Consider the following 19,278-nt stretch of genomic DNA (forward strand, 5'->3'; position numbering starts at 1 on the left):
TTAAGTTAAAATATTTCTCTCTCTTTAATCTCTGTGTTAGATACACATGTGTCTATTTGAGTAAAATATATATATATATATTTTACTCAAATATATATATATATATATTTTTACTCAAATAGATATATATATATTTACTCAAATAGATATATATATATATCGGAGAGGGCAATGGCACCCCACTTCAGTACTCTTGCCTGGAAAATCCCATGGACAGAGGAGCCTGGTGGGCTGCAGTCCATGGGGTTGTGAAGAGTCGGACAGGACTGAGCGACTTCACTTTCACTTTTCACTTTCACGCATTGGAGAAGGAACTGGCAACCCACTCCAGTGTTCTTGCCTGGAGAATCCCAGGGACGGGGGAGCCTGGTGGGCTGCTGTCTACAGGGTTGCACAGAGTCGGACACGACTGAAGCGACTTAGCAGCAGCAGCAGCAGCAGCATATATATATATACATGGCAAACTGTTGATTTACGTAGATTTAGAATGTGTATTATTATTATTATTTCCCAAGATTTCTACTAATCTGTCATTCATCTACTTGGTTTTTAATAAGTAAAAAGTTATTTTCTCATTTTGAATTTATTAACATTGTAATGACTATATTAATTTCTTAGGGCTACAATAACAAGTACCACAAACTTGATGTCTTATACAACAGAAATTTATTTTCTTACAGTTCCTGAGGCTAAGAAATCAGATCCATGCTCTGAAGGACCTAGGGAAGAACCCTTTTCTGACTTCTTTCAAAGTCTGGTGGCTCCAGGCATTCCTTGGTGTAGAGCAGTATAACTCCAGTCTCCACCTTTGTCTTCACAAAGCTGTATCTTCTCCCATGTCTGTAAAGGACACTAGTCATTGGATTAGGGCCCATTCTAATGCTGTATGAAATCATATTAGCTTGATTAAATTTGCAAAGACCCTATTTCCAAACAAGGACATATTCTGAGGATCTAGGTAGACACAACTCAACCCAGTACCCAAACATACAGTAATACTTGCAATAACCTAAATTGTCATAATGAATTTAATTCCTCCCGAAAGCAAGGAAGTCTGCAGGTGGTAGATAAGTGTCATGGTAAACAGAGCTGATCAACGAATATTTCCAGCTTCTTCCGATCCATGAAGAGGGAGTGCGGTGGATGTGGTATCTTGCTTGGCAACTAGATATAAGTAATAGTGTAATTTGTTTTCAGCCGAGGAATTTAACAGACATATTCTGCCTTTCCATTTGTTCAGACAGTGAGTGCTCCAGCAACCTAGATCCTAGAATGAGGATGATGGAGAGCAAAGTCTCCAATAGACTCATAATATATCAGGAAATAACCCGTGTTGCTTAAGACTTGGGATTTATTTGTATTTGTAGAATATGCATCCTCAATGACAGTGAGTGAAACTGGTTTTGGTGGGGGGTGGGCAAACAAAATCTTATTCTTTTAATGCATAAAGTACGAACATACGTAGAGCTGCCCTGCTGGCTCAGAAGGTAAAGAATATGCCTGCAATGCGGGAGACTTCGGTTTGATCCCTGGATCAGGAAGATCCCCTGAAGAAGGGAATAGCTACCCACACCAGTCTTCTTGCCTGAAGAATCTCATTGACAGAGGAGTTTGCTGGGCTGCAGTCCATGAGGTCACAAAGAGTTGGACATGACTGAGCGATTAATACTTCCACTTTCACATACATACACACGCATGTAGTGCATAAACGTAAGCATGGTATATTTTATTAAATTCCATGCGGAGCTGATTAGGACAAAAAATATCTGAAAATGCATCTGAGGAAATTAACAGCAAAAAAGATTGAGAAACTCTGCCATAGGGAAACCTAGTCTATCCACAGGCTTTGTTAAACTGGAATATGAGTCTCAGCTTCAAAGAATGATGTTTTCATACTTTTCATCAATTTGAGTTTTCATTAATCTAAACTGAGGGGCTTAAAATAATATCATCCTTATATACTTTGTGATAATCAAATGACAGTCAATATAAAAGACTTCTTGCAGTGCTTCCCACAGTTTCTAAAAGTTAGAAAATAAATACCACATTTCCATTTAAACTTTCAGTTCAGTTCAGTTCAGTCGCTCAGTTGTGTCCGACTCATTGCGACCCCATGAATCGCAGCACACCAGGCCTCCCTGTCCATTAGCAACTCCAGGAGTTCACTCAGACTCACGTCCATCGAGTCAGTGATGCCATCCAGCCATCTCATCCTCTGTCGTCCCCTTCTCCTCCCGCCCCCAATCCCTCCCAGCATTAGAGTCTTTTCCACTGAGTCAACTCTTCGAATGAGGTGGCCAAAGTACTGGAGTTTCAACTTTAGCATCATTCCTTCCAGAGAAATCCCAGGGCTGATCTTTTTCAGAATGGACTGGTTGGATCTCAAAGTAGCTGATTATATTTTTCAGAATAGTTTTAGTGCTAAAACAAAGAATATAAATACTTCAATACTTTAGTAAGTTTAATAATAATTATAAGTTATTTACTGTTCAACTCAGTGTGCAAAGCATTTCAGAGAGCATATGATCATTCATTCTACATACACATTCTGGGATCTATTTATCCCAACAGGTGGGTTGGTGTTTTCCACAGGGTTTGGCCATCCAATGAATGACTGAAAAAAGAGTCTGGGGTGGTACAGGAGGTACATTAGAGGCCAGTTCCAGATGCACTTGCATTTCATTGGCTACATCTCAGTTACATGATATCTGCTTACAAGAGAGCTGGAAAGTTTAACCAAACTCTTTGTGGAAGAAAAGAAGATGATTCTAGGTTAACGTACAGCATCCTCTCTGCCACCATGATGGAGATTCAATAGTACATTCCAGCACCATAAATGTTGGAAACCAGTTAAGATGTACACTGTACCAAGTTCTTTAAAACCATCATTCATATACCCTTCTGAGTAGGCACTATTTTAATCTCTGTTTTATGGCTGAGATGATTGTTAAGATCATACTGTAATGTAACCACAATCAGAATCTAGATCTACTTGTTCCAGAGCTCTAACCCTAAGCCAGCATGCTCTAAAACCTCCCCAATCAGGTGCTCATTCATCATTCCTTCTATCCCCAAGGATAATGGAACAGAAATGCTACTCCACATTCAGACTGGAGAAGACCAAAATTTCCCCAATGATGAGTGAAAGGTTTACTTAAAAACATTGTAAAAATCTCTGGAAATATTAAAATAAAATATTTTTGTATCTTCTTTGATAATTAAACATGATTCAGAACCAAAGCTGGAAAATAGACTACCAATATCCCCATAAATGTTGTTCCAGCTTTGTGACAGAATGTATTTTTAATGTGTTTTTGGTGGGAAGGGGAGAAGCGAGAAACAAAACAATAGCCAAGTAATAACTTGAAATTAAGGCTGATGTAGAAACAAACTAAAAAGTAACCCTCAGTGCTCATCATACTATATAATTTTCATTGACCCTGTCTATACCAATCAGTGCCTCAGACTGTCATGTTTGCCAGATTGCTGAAAGGAAGGACTGTAGATAAGTGGTCTTTGAAAAATTAAAAATTAAAGAACAGAAATTTGGTGTAACATTTCTCTTATTGATAAAAATTATTTTAAGTTAATTTTTAGTTACTCAATATATCTTAGATACAATGTAAACATTAAAATTGTATGTTCCTACTAAGTGTAAAGAACTAGTCAATGAAAATAAGATACACTAAAAATTGAAACAAGCCAATGTGATATGAGGACCATACCATTTGTATGATATTATAAAAAACTACAGTAGCATTTTTCAGTCGTAATTATTTGATTTTTGGATCCCTTTACATTCAGTTCAGTTCAGTTCAGTTGCTCAGTCGTGTCCGACTCTTTGCGACCCCATGAATCACAGCATGCCATGCCTCCCTGTCCATCACCAACTCCCAGAGTTCACTCAGACTCACGTCCATCGAGTCAGTGATGCCATCCAGCCATCTCATCCTCTGTCGTCCCCTTCTCCTCCTGCCCCCAATCCCTCCCAGCATCAGAGTCTTTTCCAATGAGTCAACTCTTTGCATGAGGTGCCCAAAGTACTGGAGTTTCAGCTTTAGCATCATTCCTTCCAAAGAAATCCCAGGGCTGATCTCCTTCAGAATGGACTGGTTAGATCTCCTTGCAGTCCAAGGGACTCTCAAGAGTCTTCTCCAACACCACAGTTCAAAAGCATCAATTCTTCAGCACTCAGCCTTCTTCACAGTCCAACTCTCACATCCATCCATGACCACAGGAAAAACCATAGCCTTGACTAGACGAACATTTGCTGGCAAAGTAATGTCTCTGCTTTTGAATATGCTATCTAGGTTGGTCATAACTTTTCTTCCAAGGAGTAAGCGTCTTTTAATTTCATGGCTGCAGTCACCATCTGCAGTGATTTTGGAGCCCAAATTAGTATTAGTATATAATAGAAAAGCTAAAATTACTCAGAAAACAAAATTCACTTACGTCTATCTTGCTTTTTAGTAAATGATTAAGCAGTAGAAACTGCTTTAGAGAATTTTCATCTAAATTGAAATACTCTGATATGAAGTACTTTATATGTCATATTATTCCTTCATTTATAGGTTTGTTTCTAAATTTGGACCATGACGATTTTTCCAGATATTTCACTTTAGTAAGACAATGTGCCTTACATCTCTCATTTTGTAAGTAAAATTATATTACTTACACTCCCTGATGGTATTGAATAACTAAAAACACAATATTTGTTGTAAAAGGACTTCAAGAACTCTATAGGTGGTCAGAAGTTATTTTATCAGGCAGATATAAGATAATTTGGATATTGGAAGAAAATCAGAATCTACTCCCAAACAGATTAGTTCTTCTGTATGACAGAACCTTAGGCAGTTCAATTGGATTACATGTGCCCTTGGATTAATTCCATGATATTATTGTAAGGGACAATAAGCAACTTCTTTTGAATTTGAACAATTCATTAGTAAATAGTCTAAAAGACAACTCAGTGAGCCAATATAATTAAAAATTTGGGAATGGTAGGTATGACGAATCTTTTCCTAAATCTTTGACAATTCTTAAGAACAACAAAAATTCTGTTTTGGATTAAAAAAAAAAACCACCTTATTAGGATTACAGTTATGTGATGCTAAAATTCAATTATACAAAAAACCCAGATTGGAGCAGATGGACTTGAAATAGTTTGGCAAAAAATCAAAGGGATTTTCTTGGGTTCATGATGTTGTGGTGCAAAAATAGCAAAAAGTGTATTATTTGACATCACTGAAATTAAACTGTATACTAAAATTAGCACTTGAGCGTTTTAAATAGAGATGATAAAATAGGGAGAAGAAAAAGACTATGTAGGGATAAGAAGCCTAGCCTGTCATGGTCAGAGGCCACAAAGATAGAGGGTCACCTGTAAATAATTTACAACTTTGGGAGATTGACAACTTTGCTTATTTTAAAAACACTTTCCTAATCTAGATGAGAGGTTATCTCCCCCACCAGAGAGCTACTTTTAAATAAATGGCCAAGGTTGTAATTTCATGGATTACTTATACAGAGGGATGGGGAAATGAACAACTTCAGAATGAGGTCTACGGACACTAAGCAGATAAAACTTCATCAGGGGACTCTGAGATACCTTTGTGCTCAGGGGCTCAGTTGTGTCCGACTCTTTGTAAACCCATGCAGTGTAGCCCACCAGTATACTCTGGCCTTCGGATTTCCCAGGCAAGAATAATGGAGTGAGTTGCCATTTCCTTCTCCAGGGCATCTTCCTGACCCAGGGACGGAACCTGTGTCTCCTGTGTCTCATGCACTGCCAGGTGGATTCTCTACCACTGTGTCATTGTGTGTTTTCAAAACTCTAAATTTTAAGGTAAACATACTTGAAGAAATTATGCTTCGATATTATTTATTACTTTCTATAGTATTTTATTTAATCAAGAGCTAGGTAGTGTTTGAAAGCATCACTAAAGTTTTCAATCAAGATAGAAAATGATTTTCCAAATTGATTTTAATTCTAAAACAAGATAAATTCTTCCTGATGACAAATGATGTTATTTGGTAGAAAATATTTTGCTTTTGTGAAATATTGCTACATTTCAGTCATTTAAATCTCATATCTCTAAAAATGGAATATTTTAAAGAACTCCATGTCATGTAGTAAAAGTACTAATCATGAATAGATACACAGAGAGGCAGACTGATTACATACAGTGAAGTATGAGTGAATATTGAAAATGAATTGATTGAAACAGGATACTTAGAACATATTTCAGAAGAACAATATGCAATTTATCTTGGCTCCTTCAAATCATTTTGAAACAAGCTGGAGTGTAATAAAAAAAATAAAAAATATAAGAGCAAATGAATCATTCTTCTCTGATCTGGATTTTTAATGCTTTGCTTATTTTAATTGTCCTCTGTCCTTTTGTAGATAGTAACCTATACATTTCATGTAAATGTGGTGTTTCTGCATAGTATGCTAAGACAATCTTATTATACAAAGAAAAATTTCAAACTGAACTGATAAGGAATGATCTTTTGGCTGTAAAAGGATTCTTCAATTTTGGAAACAAAATTGATTATGTATTTCTGTTTGTTTAGTGTACTCAATCTTAAATTAATCAAAGCAATTTATTAAAGTGTTACAATGTTTTGCAGTGTGGAAGATGTTTTAAAAATACTTAGGAGGATAGATATTATAGAGATCAGGATTCAAATGAAGAGTGCCCTTTTCATTAATTCGGGTTAGATATCTAAATTTCAATGTACAGTTTGCTCATTTGTACAATGGGAGTAATGACCACATAAGGTTCTCATAGGCCTTAAATGATTTAATGAATGTTTAAAAACTAGAACAATTCCTGGCAAGTTATCACAAGTGCTTACCACATTGCAGTAGATATTGAAATTATTGGTATGGATCAATTTGCCTATGTATACAAATTTTCAACTATAATAAGGGCATGTTGGAAAGAGTAAAAAAAATAGTTTGGGGTTTTTCAAATTATACCACATCCTTTGGGACTCTGGAAAACAAATATTTATGGAACAAATAAACAAATAAATATGGAAAACAAATATTTAATATTTAATATTTTATATTATGCAGATTTCCTTCAGATGAGTATTTTATGGTTCTCCAGGAATGCCAACTCAAAAATGCAATCACAATCAAGTCCATTTGATCACTTTACTCCATTTAGGGTTCATTGCAGCCTCCTACTGTCTGAGCTACCAGGAAATGACCCATAGATTTCTTTAGATGTATTAAAATATATCATTACCTGGCAGGCACATTTTGAACACCTAATAATATGATTCCAAGTTTTACATAAAAGGAGCCTAGATTTCACATACATTTCTCTATTCAGCTGCTTGTTTAGAGAACAATAAGAGAAAAAACAATTAATATTTGGAAATATATTGAAGCCAAGTACCCATTTAAAATTCTGTATCTTAAAACTTCCAATTTGGTGGTGGGGTGCTTCACTGTTCTAAGCTATATCTGGCTTTGTCTTAATGAAAACCTAATTTTTTTTTTTATCTAAAACACTGCTAAAATTGAATTTCCAGCATCTACTATAAAGTTTAGGTTTTAAAATTTTTCCTTTCAGAAAAACAGTGAGAAATCCATTTCTTCCATAGACAATGCTCATTAAAAATGTGTTAAATTTAATAGAAATGTAAAAGTGAAAGTCGCCCAGTCGTGTCTGACTCTTTGTGACCCCATGGACTATACAGTTCATGGAATTCTCCAGGCCAAAATACTGGAGTGGGTAGCCTTTCCCTTCTCCAGGGGATCTTCCCAACCCAGGGATTGAACCCAGGTCTCCTGCACTGCAGGCGGATTCTTTACCAACTGAGCCGTAAGGCAAGCCCAAGAACACTGGAGTGGGTAGCCTATCCCTTCCCCAGGTGGGTTCTTTACCAACTGAGCTATCAGGGAAGCCCTAACAGGAATGTAAACTTTTGTCTAATACAGATCTTATCAAACTTTCCAGAAGGTGATGACTCTGTTCCTTTTGGACTTATTTTTGTGCATATGACATTTTTGTCTGTAGAGTGTGTGAGTTTTGGTCATAATCTTGAACCATCACTTGGTATGAGATTCTTGTATCTCATATAAAAATGACCAATTCATCAGTTTTCCTTGGTTACATTTTGTATCAAATGAGATACTGACAAAGTATTCTTTTAAGCATCATTAATGAACTTACCTTCAAGAAAAATCACAATACATAGACCCCTCTCCCCCAAACTCCTTTGCTACAGATATTATAAGATTTAGGGAAAGAGGAGAAGGGGCAACAGAGGATGAGATGGTTGGATGGCATCACTGACTCAATGGACATGAGTTTGCGCAAGCTCCAGGAGATGGTGAAGGACAGGGAAGTCTGGCATGCTGCAGTCCATGGGGTCGCAAAGAGTTGGACACCATTTAGCAACTGAACAACTACAGACAATATTACATAATGAAGGTTGTGTATTGCAAAAAGACAAAAAGATGCCACTTGATTGAAACCAGTGGTGTGCCTTGTCACTTTATTAGGAAAAGTATGAATGCAAAACGATGGTATTAGGCGAACTTCCCTGGCAGTACAGTGGTTAAGACCTGAACTTAGAGAACTGGGGTTCCATTTCTGGTCAGTGAACTAAGATCCTGCATGCCATAAGGCACACCCCCCGCAAATCATTAAATTACTTTTAAAATGATGATGCTTAGTCCGGAATACCAAATAAATATAACCAAAGGAATGTCTCTTAAGTAAACCTTTTCTTTGTACGAGGTCATTTCATACTCTACACAAGGACAACTTTCTGTGAGATATGAGGTAACACTTTTCTGTCCCAGAGAACATTCTCTTTCAACCTACTCTTCTGCAGCTTCCCCCGTATACCTTTCTGCCTCAGAATGATTTTATAGATCACCTAAGGAAAGGCATTTGCAGATGACGAGTTTAACCAATATGAAGTTAAATCTATCTTTTGCCCTCCAAATGAATAGCCAGGAGAAAATGGTTCTAGAGGAAATGCCCAATATCTTCCTTTCTGAGATCTATGTTAAAATTAAAGAGCTTTTAAGTCTATATGATTTGTTAATTTCTGCCTTATTATTAAGGAGACTTTACTTTCAGAATATTTTTTATTGTATCCATGTAAGAAAATTTGACTTGGGCTTCCCTGGTGGCTCAGTGGTAATACATGCAATGCAAGAGAGGCGTGCAGGAGATAAGGATTTGACCCCTAGGTTGGGAAGATCCCCTGGAGAAGGAAATGGCAATTCACTCCAGTATTCTTGCCTGGAGAATCCCATGGACAGGGGAGCCTGGTAGGCTACTGTACATGGAGTTGCAAGAGTTGGACTTAGCAACTAAACAATAACAGAAAGGAAATTTGACTCCTGATAGAGATTGGGGATGGGTGGTGGTGGTGGTGGTACATTATTTGGAGGAATGAAGTAGACTTTTTAATTCCTGACTTTAAATCTAGTCAGAATGTTTAAAATGAAAAATTTTAAGTTATCAATTATTTGGAAATATTAACAACAGATAAGAGAAATATTAATCCAATGAATTTTGAGGATTCCCATGACCATATCATTTAAGTTAGACTTGGCCCTTTGGGGAAAGCATGCTAACTTGTCTAGACGTTTTCCTCTCCCATCCCCACCCTTTTTTTTTCATAGAGAGCTAAAAGAATAATACATTCAGAATCGTTACTGTGAAAATTCAAGTGATTTAACTTTAGCACACTAATGCACTTTAAAAAAAAAAAAAAGCAACTAAATAATGTATATCAAAAGTGTGCTGAAATTACTTTTAATGCTTCACAAGAAAAGTGGCTTGTTTTATTCTTTTGCAAGACTATTTCATTACCATAATTTTCAAGCATGCAGAGATGCCATAAAAACTCTCCAAATTACTTGAGTGTCAGTGGTCATTTTTTTTTTTTTTTTGAAATACATACTTTCACATCCATAATAGGCAAGGGAAAGCTAACTTGAGTGGCAAACCCCAAATGTACCACCAAACAAAGGCTCTTCAAACTGCTTCACAAGGCCACAGACAGACAGAATCTTTTCTAATGTTTTCCAGTAGAGGGAACTAAAGATTCACCATCCAGCTTTTAACTCGACTCGGGAACCTGCGTGAGTTCGTATCACCCGCCTTGTAATCATCCGAACAAGCATCAAACAGCTTACCAGCGAGCCTCTGATCACACGTGGGCTGGCCCACACGGCCACACCGGCGGCTCCGCAGACACTAGGGCCTCTTTGATCTAACGTGGCCTGCCTTAATCATTCCGGTCCTGAATGGCATTCACTTGGTGGGTTCTACGTTAATTTTCAGGATTTTCTCATCTCTGAGCTGGAATTCGGCTGTTTTTGAGCTTCGTTAGCTCAGTTGGGTTTTCAGCTTTCCCTGATACTGTATTTTCCGAATTTCCTTTCAGAGGTAATAGTCCCTGGAGGGTGAGGACTTCGGGTACCGCCCCCGTCCCCCTGATCCCCTCTCTTCTTTCCATCCCAGGCGTTTTCTGCTGAACTCCCTAGCATCCCACCATCCCACGTCAAACTCATCTTTGAGGGGTCATAAAGCAACTGAGTAACAAACAGAAGAGGGAATATTACCCTTCCCCCTCCCCCGGGGATTCCTCAGAGGGTCGTAGATCTTGGCTAAAACAGGTCAGGAGAGACTACAGATTTCTGTACGACCCCCACCCGCCCCACACCCGGTTTCTTTTTTGCGCCTTTTTAACGACGGAGAGAGCACCCCCACACAACCTTTCCGCTCCAAAAGGTGGTTATATTGTTACCTTTCCTTTCCTCCCTCCCGCTCAGCTTCTCATTCTGCTAAAAGGTGAACAGTGAATGTTTGTGTGATTTTAACCGGTAATGAGGCTGCGCCCTAGGTCCGGGAGGATGATCTTTTTCCAGAAAGCGCGTGCATCTCCGGCATACTGGAGGGATGAATAACTAGGAAGCGCTTCCATGAAATCACTCACCGAGAAAATTACCTGCCCATTAAACCGGACGCGGCGAGGAGCAGGCGGCTAGAGCCCACCTATCCCCTCCCGAGGCGGGAAGGACGGGGAGACGGGGCGGCGCAGGGAAGGGGAAGGAGTGGACCGGTGGCCTCGGCTCCGAATTTGTTAATTTCCGTCCCGCTAGGACTCTGGGCTTTCCAGCTTTCCCTGGCCCTTTGCCCAGCGGGCGGCCGTCCCCCTGTGCAGGCGGGTGGCGGAGTGTGAAGGTGCAGGCTCGGAGCACCCCCTCATCACCCGCGCCCCCTCCCCTCCCCCGGGCGGACTCCAAGCAGCTTTCATTCCTCCCCTCCCCTCCCGCCTCCTCGCCTTCCCTCCTCTAAGTCCTTCCACCCGCGGCAGCTGCAGGAGGAGGCGGACGCTCTGCTGCGGGGCCCTGGGAGGAGCGGAGGCCGGACCAGGGGGACTGGCGGCTGGATCCCGGCGGGCGGCTGGACCGCGCGCTTGCTCCTTCGCTCTCCCGCGCCTGGGCTCCCGGGGCTCACCCGCCCCGCTCGGCTCCCGCCCGCCGCCGCCAGGGCTCGCGGGCGCTCGGAGGCGGCACCGCGGGGGGTGGCTGCAGCCCCAGCCCTGCCCCTCCCCTCCCTCGCTGCTTCCTCTCCTCTCTCCCCGCCGCCCCACCACGTAGGAGTTCGGATTCTCCACCCGACTCGTCCAGATTTCCCTTTGCCTCTCTTTTGGAAACGCGAGAGGTGGGGGAGGCAACGAGGTGGCGGAGGAGAGGCTGGCCAAGTCGGCCCGCCTGCAAAGTGGTGCTCTGACACATCCTTATTATGGAAGTTAAGTGAAAAAACTCGGGACGTGGAGCGGCTACTGAGACGGACGCCGGGGGAAAGGAAACCAGTGGGCAGGCCAATGTTTTTTTTCGGCAGTGCGCTGGCAAGTTTGTGGAACACTTTCTAGGAATTAGGTCTTTTTCCTTCCCCGACCCCCCTTCATCTTCTTGACTTCTGAAGAAAGAACTTGGCTTTGGATTGCCATGGAGCCTGAGGAGAGAGGGTTAGACACACTTGAATAACCCCTCCGGCTGGGCTGAATTCGTGGGAATTTAGGAAGCCAGAGTGTGGAAATACAGCAGCCTTTGACGCGCCCTCGGTTAATTTGGATGGATCCAAATGTGCGCCCCTCAACACCTCGCCACTCTCCCCTTCTGATCTTGCCATTTGCTCTTCTCGACTTTAATTAGCATCTACGAAGAGTCTAAACTTTGGACCTACCTCTTTTTTTGATACTTATTTTTGTACTTTTTGCTCTCTGGGATTGGTTTCTTAAGCAATCTGGATCCTTTTTAATATGTCAAAATGAGTCGGCTGATGTTTACACAACTACTGCTCTGTGGATTTTTATATGTTCGGGTTGATGGTAAGTTAAAATGCTTTTATCTTGTTCCTCACCCCCCAGAAACATTTCTTTCTGAGTCGGATGTGGACTGTAAATAAAAATGACATTATATCTGTCGGTCCCTTTTGGCCAGGCATGGGAGCTTTGCGGGAGCAGAGGTTTTAAGTCTTTTGTTTATAAACTGCTGCAAGTGGAACGTGTTAGGACTCACCTATTGTTGTAATTAATTAATTAACGAGTTGGGTAATAAATGATGGGCTCTCAGTTTTGTTAGAAAAAAGAAATATGAAAGTAAGTCTCTTTAACCAGTCTAATAGTCTGGGGCTTGCTCTCCCTTTGGGGTTGGTTTGTTCTTCTATCTGAACTTTGGTTTAGAGATTCTTAGTAAGTCATAGACACCCCATGAAGGTTCAGTGGGTTAGGAATTTGAGATACAAGTAACTCGAATCAATGTGTATCACCTGTGTGTTGGTAAGTGTTCTCTTAGGGGGATAGCAGAATGAAGATTTAGATCATAGGGAGAAAACTGTCAAAAGTAAGACTGGGCGAGGCTCCAGGAAGGGGGAAGCAGAAGCTGTGGGCTGGCCCTGGGGCTCAGAACACTCAAATCAGTCCCCAGTGGCAAACACAATGGGGATCTGAAACAGGTGCTCTTGGTGTCTCCCTCTAGGTTGAGTCAGTCTGTCAAGCAGACAGCATTCTCTCTCCGCTTCTCCTGTCTTTTGTTCAGATTTGGTTTCCTGGGATAGTTTCACAGGATGTCAGTTTCCTGTGGGAGGATTGCAAAATCCTTTTTTGTAGCTCTTTTGAATGAGGAGTGGAAGTAATCATTAAGGCGCTCTTTCTGTTTGTTCCAAAGAAGAATGTCAAAAGAACATTTGGTATTCACCTTCTAGCGACTTTAATTTTCACATCGCTGGACAGAACTGGTCTAAAAGAGATTAGAGCATGATATTTTTTGCCTGCCTGTGTGGATTGTCATACTTTAGATTTTTAGTGACTGTACGTATAAAAAATCTGACGTGTATTGGCCCAGATACTTGAGCCATCATAGTATCTTGTTGCTACATCAACTTTCTTCCAGAATTTGCATGGTGGACGAAGTCATTATTTGGGACACTGACTATTTTTGCTCGCCTGTAGAAGCTAACTTTGTTTCTGGCAGCTGCTGCTGCTGTCCAGAGCGCTATGTATCAGACTCAAAAAGGAAGCCTGTCTATAAACATAAGGCAATACAGATGAGTTTGCTTACTGTCAAGTGGCTGTTTTCTAACCTGGACTACAGGAGTACCTATGCCCCCCAGCGATAGTAGGCAAGGCATTCATGTGGACACACTGCCTTTTTTTTTTTTTTCCCTTCTAAGTTGTAGATGCATAGGAATTAATCACTTTGGATTATACCATGATAATATCTGTAATCATATCTAATCATTCACCAGACATTTTCTTCAATACATTTACCTTGGTAGTAGACTTACATGACCAGAACTAAAAGGTTTACAGATTTGACCCAGGTGTCTTGATTATCATCATAAGAAGACTTTGATATAACTTTTTGGATAATATATCCTCAAAAGCCTGAATTTGTATATTTCAATACCAGAAATACATGTATAACCTATATATTAGACTATAGAATTATCACCAAGGCTTTTTTTTTTTTTGGAGTCATTGTGTAGCTAGGAGGAATACAATTAAATTGCTCAGTGGAAGTGACAGAGGGAATCCGAAGAGCTTGGTGTTACAGAATGTAATTAATGTACCAGGGTGTTTGGAGATATATGAAACAAATGCAATTAGCCAGTTTGCTGGAACAGCAGTAGCAAGACATCATTTCTCCCCTCCCCGCCCTCCCTACTGTCCTAGCCCCCACCCTATTTCTCTCCCTTATTTCCTTCCTTGTTCCCCCCACCTTGTCCTTCCAGCCCCATACATACACCTAGGACCTTTGTTCTGACTTAATAATATAGATTACAGGGGGTAGTTGGTGTTTGTCTCATAATTGTGCAGCAAAATTCATGGTAATGTTGTGAAAAATGCCCAGGGTGGAGGAGTTGAAAAGGTAATAGTAAATTGTTGTGTGTGTGAAACTAGTTTTTCCATTTAGCATCTACTATGTCCAAGGCAGTGGAAACTGTGTACACTTATTGAATTAGTACATAAGTCATACATTTGACATTGGATTGCCTTTGATTTACTCTTGAATGATGACAGCCCCTCCATGGGGATTGTTGAAAATTTGGGATGTAGACAACACTGCCCTCTAGGCTGTTTCAGCACACTGGGATTGCATGTTCACATGTATAATGAGGGGGTTGGTTTGTAGGATCTCTAAGCTTTCTGACTTTTCCAGGGCTCTATGATTTCTGTTTACTTATTATCCGTCTTACAAGCATGTGCTTATTCTCCCCATGAATTTCAAATTTAGAGAAGCTTGCACCATTTCAAAGATATACTGACTTTCCTTGTGGTAGACACAGAAATTAATTTTATTCAGTGACAAATGATACATAGATTTGCATTGAAATTTGCTTGGTGGGTTATTTATATGTGCATTTTTATGGTATATGAAAAATGTTAGACTTTTGCATCCTCATGGAAGTTATGTGCAAATATTATGATTTTTCCGTATCTTATGTCTGTAGGAACCCACAGAGAATAAAAATTAAGTTAGTTGAGGACTACAGACAAACTTTTATATCGGGACATAAATAAAGACTGTCATTCAAGGCAGATTAATTAACCAGATGCAGATTTTTCTTTTGTGGTTATGTATGTGAATATGTATTGAGTTTAGCCTTTGTTCTCCAGATTTTCTGTATTTTTAAATACAGAAATATGGTTTTGTAATCGTTTACAGGGAACTAATAGGAACCATCACAAGACTGTTTGATTACATCCATATTCCATACATTGTGTCAATTTGATAATTTTTGAGTACTGGTGAAAATTATGTTTTTAAAATAAAAATAGTTTCTTGTCCTTAACTATTCTAAAATGAAAATGGCTCATGTGATATTTGGGGAGATAAAGATGATCTGTGTGTGTCGTGCAGATGTATAATCTCATATAGGTTTATGCATTTTGCTAAAGTGCTTCTTTCGGTAATGGGCTCATTATCCTAGCCATATGTAGTCCATTTCAGTACTTAAATTGCCTATAAGTAACCTGAAATTTCTTTGTGCAGCTATGCACTAATATCACATTTGAATTGGCTTTGTTTGAATAACCTTTGATTCTAGACAACATGTGGACCATAAACCAAAAGGGTTTCTTAAAACATAAAAAAAAGAATATCTCAAAGGAAAAAAGGTTATGATTATACAAAAAGAACAATTCTGGCCATGACATCCTTGAGCAACCTATATAAAACAGCATCCTTGCTAATAAAAATATGGGTGTCCAAGGACAGTGTTTCCATTTGGGTACATATATAGTAATGAAAGGAGCTTCTGTGTGTAGCTTCTTCATGTCTGACTCTTTGTGTCCACTTAACATCTGCTCCAACAGTTCCTGCAGTCTATAAGAGACATTTATTTACTTCCTTTGTGCAATTTGGTTCATGAAGAGTTAGAAGAAAACATTCTCTTTTACTTACTTCTCCTAGCTCTCTCTCTCTTGCTCCTCCTGTTTCCCTCCATCATTTCTTCCTCCTTCATTTCTTCCTTCCCCTCCTCCTTTTTCTTTTTTGGATCCAGTGGCAGGAATCATAGAAACATTTGACGAGTTAGGAAAATAGGTGATAGTGTTTCTTGAATAACAGTTTAGAAAATCTGCATTTAAAGGAGATTATGTTAATAATATTTTAAGTTTGGACATACCCAGTTGGGACCTTGACATAAGTTTTCTTTTACCGTCCTGTATAGCTTTATGCAAACTTATGTGGTTCCTTTTCCAGTTTTGGCAGACAGAAGTCTACAGATAGTAGTTCAACCAGAAAGTTATGAAGTGCTATTTTATATATTTGTTTTCAAAGAGGAGTGTTGTTATGTTTCTTAAAGTGTTTCCAGGTATAGACCTGTCAACCTAAATCAAATACATTGATATTGATAATGATTTTCTTCTTTTAAATTATTGAATAAAGCATGAATGGATGATGACAAAATATTTTAAGGGGAAATTTCCATAAACTCTTACAATGTTTCAGCATAGTAGAAATCTTAATATAGTATCTAGAGTGTATTGTGTGTATGCTTATGTGTGCATGCTCAGTCATGTCTGACTCTTTGTGACCCCATGGACTGGAGCCCAGCAGGATCCTCTCTCCATGGGATTTTCCATGCAAGAATACTGGAGTGGGTTCTCATTTCCCACTCCAGGGGATCTTCCTTATGCAGGAATTGAACCTGCATCTCCTTCATTTATAGGTGGATTCTTAATGACTGTACCACCTTGGAAGCTAGAAGTGTAGCATATTCAACCCCCAAAACCTGTCTTAAACTCAAAACAATATTGACATTATCTAGAATTCAATCCTTAGTGTTTTCTTCTTTTGCTCTGTTTGCACCTAGTACTTAATATCTTTCATTTGGTCACATAGATTTTAAATCCTTTATGCTGATACCTTTCAAATTACCCTTATCATGTGTGGGAAGAATATTGGTTCCATGAGACTAGAACTTGGCTCTTCTATATACCTTTGTATCTCCAGTGTCAATATATTACTTGACATATCCAGCTGACCACATGACATCTTTGCTTAGTATCTAATACGAATATATCAAACTCGAATGGTAACCAATTTGTTGGGCTGATCACTTCCCAGTGTATATAAATAGCAAATCATTGTATTGTACATCTGAAACTAATATAATGGGATATAGCGATTATACCTCAATAAAATAATTTAAAAAATGAATATATCAAACTCAAGCCCAGGATAGAATTTACTCCTCTTTCCAGTCATCTCCAGCTCAGCAAATGGCATCACCATTCACAGAGGTTTTCATGATCCAATACTAGAAATCATTTTTTATTTGTTCTCATAGCCCATAGAAGAAGGCAATGGCAACCCATTCCAGTACTCTTGCCTGGAAAATCCCATGGATGGAGGAGCCTGGTAGGCTTCAGTCCAAGGGGTCACTAGGAGTCAGACACGACTGAGCAACTTCACTTTGATTTTTCACTTTCATGAATTGGAGAAGGAAATGGCAACCTACTCCAGTGTTCTTATCTGGAGAATCCCAGAGATGGGGGAGCCTGGTGGGCTGCCGTCTTTGGGGTTGCACAGAGTCGGACAGGACTGAAGTGACCTAGCAGCAGCAGCAGAAGGAGCATAGCTCAATATCCGATTTACTAGTAAACCCCTTGGAATATATACCCTGATACCTACAATTATGTGTGTATTTGTGATTTTTCTCCAACATTTTGATATAAGCATTTTCAAATATATAACAAAGCTGAAAGATGGTACAGTGAACACTTACATTCCCACCTAGAGTCTACCACTATTTTGCTGTACTTGGTTACCATTTATTTCTCCCTTCCTGTATGCATCCATTAATTCACCTTACTGTTTTGATTGCATTTTCAAATAATTAGATTCCAAATGTTTCTTACTAATTCAGCTACCACCATCTCGGTCAAAACCTGGACTATTGGGGTAGCCTGATAAATGGTCATCCTGCCTCCATGCCTGTTCTTCTTATCCCCACATCTTTCCCCTATGCAGTTAATTCTTCACCTGGTAGCCACAGAGACCTTTTAAAAGCATGTAAATAAGATGATGGCAGCTCATTGCTCAGAAGCTTTTAATGGCTTCCACTGAGAACTCTACAATAGTGTACAGGATTGTTCAAACTCAGGTCCCTCCTTGCCTCTCTGACCTCCTCTTTTCACACTCCCTGCTGGAACCTAGGTTTAAGACTTGTGTTTTTGGTGTTTTATTCCTGACTCAGGGCTTTTGCATGTGTTCTTTCTTCTGCCTGAGATATGCTTCCTTAGATCTTTGCATGATTGAGTCTTTCAGTTGATTTAATGAATCCCTATCCTATATCAGGTTTCCCTGGTTGTTCAGATGGTAAAGAATCTGCCTGCAGTGCAGGAGACCTGGGTTCCATCCCTGGGTCAGGAATATCCCCTGTAGCAGGTATGGTACCCACCCCAGTATTTTTGCCTGAAGAAATTCATGAATAGAGGAGCCTGATGGGCTACAATCCATGGGGTTGCAAAGAGTCTGACACGACTGAGCGACTAACAGTTTCACTTTATACTTTATCTAATATCACCTCTTCATGTATGTACATGGACTACCTTATCTAAAACTGCTTCCCTTAAAACACTATTGGGCTACCCTCTTACCTATCTTAATTTCATTCTTATCCCTTATCACATCCTTAAAGTGTGTGTGTGTCTATATGTCTGTGTGCACGCTCGCACATTCATTTGTATAAACAACCTTGAAGGGACCTACATTTTACCATACTTGCGAGCTAAGAAGTTAGACTGCTACAACTTTATGAATGCAGGCAAAGCACATGAGTATCCTGAGACTCAGATGGTGGCCTTTGTTAGTCACACCACATCAAGGGGCATGACTTCATGTCTGTATAGGTTTACCTTTCCCTTGAAAACCCTCAGGGACAAGGCCATGGGGCCCAGGTAGATGATGCACACAAGACGGATTGGCCCCACAGCTCAGGAGCCCTGAGCATGGAAACCAGAGTATTTTAGAATGGGCCATAAGGAAATCTGCCTAACTTTTGGCCTGGAGGGAAGCCTTGTCATGACTACATTAGATAGTAAACCAAGCTGCTTTCTGTTCTCAAGGGAAATCACCTACATTTTAGAAGCTTTTTGCTGTATGCATATGTTAGTGTGTTTAGTGTCTGCTGTTGCCACTGAGCTTCCAGGGCATGGACTTAGCTTTGTCTCTTATCTTTGCCTGTGTTCCTCCTTTAGCTGGAGCACAAGATGACA

General features: G+C 39.8%; 1 protein-coding gene across 17 annotated transcripts in view; it reads left to right on the forward strand.

Moving 5' to 3' along the window:
* Positions 1–19,278, forward strand: part of ROBO2 (roundabout guidance receptor 2) — a 1,466,835-nt gene that overhangs the window by 798,000 nt on the left and 649,557 nt on the right. The window contains exon 1 of one of the 17 annotated variants that reach the window (XM_027549157.1): positions 11,540–12,381. The exons of 15 other annotated variants lie outside the window; for them this stretch is intronic. In XM_027549157.1, the coding sequence (XP_027404958.1) occupies positions 12,321–12,381 (61 nt within the window). In that variant the 5' untranslated portion in view covers positions 11,540–12,320. Of the gene's footprint in view, positions 1–11,539; positions 12,382–19,278 lie in introns of those variants that run through there. One more of the 17 variants, XM_027549580.1, reaches the window with a different exon arrangement.

This window comes from Bos indicus x Bos taurus, chromosome 1 (genome assembly GCF_003369695.1).
Source record: "Bos indicus x Bos taurus breed Angus x Brahman F1 hybrid chromosome 1, Bos_hybrid_MaternalHap_v2.0, whole genome shotgun sequence".
Classification (NCBI taxonomy): domain Eukaryota; kingdom Metazoa; phylum Chordata; class Mammalia; order Artiodactyla; family Bovidae; genus Bos; species Bos indicus x Bos taurus.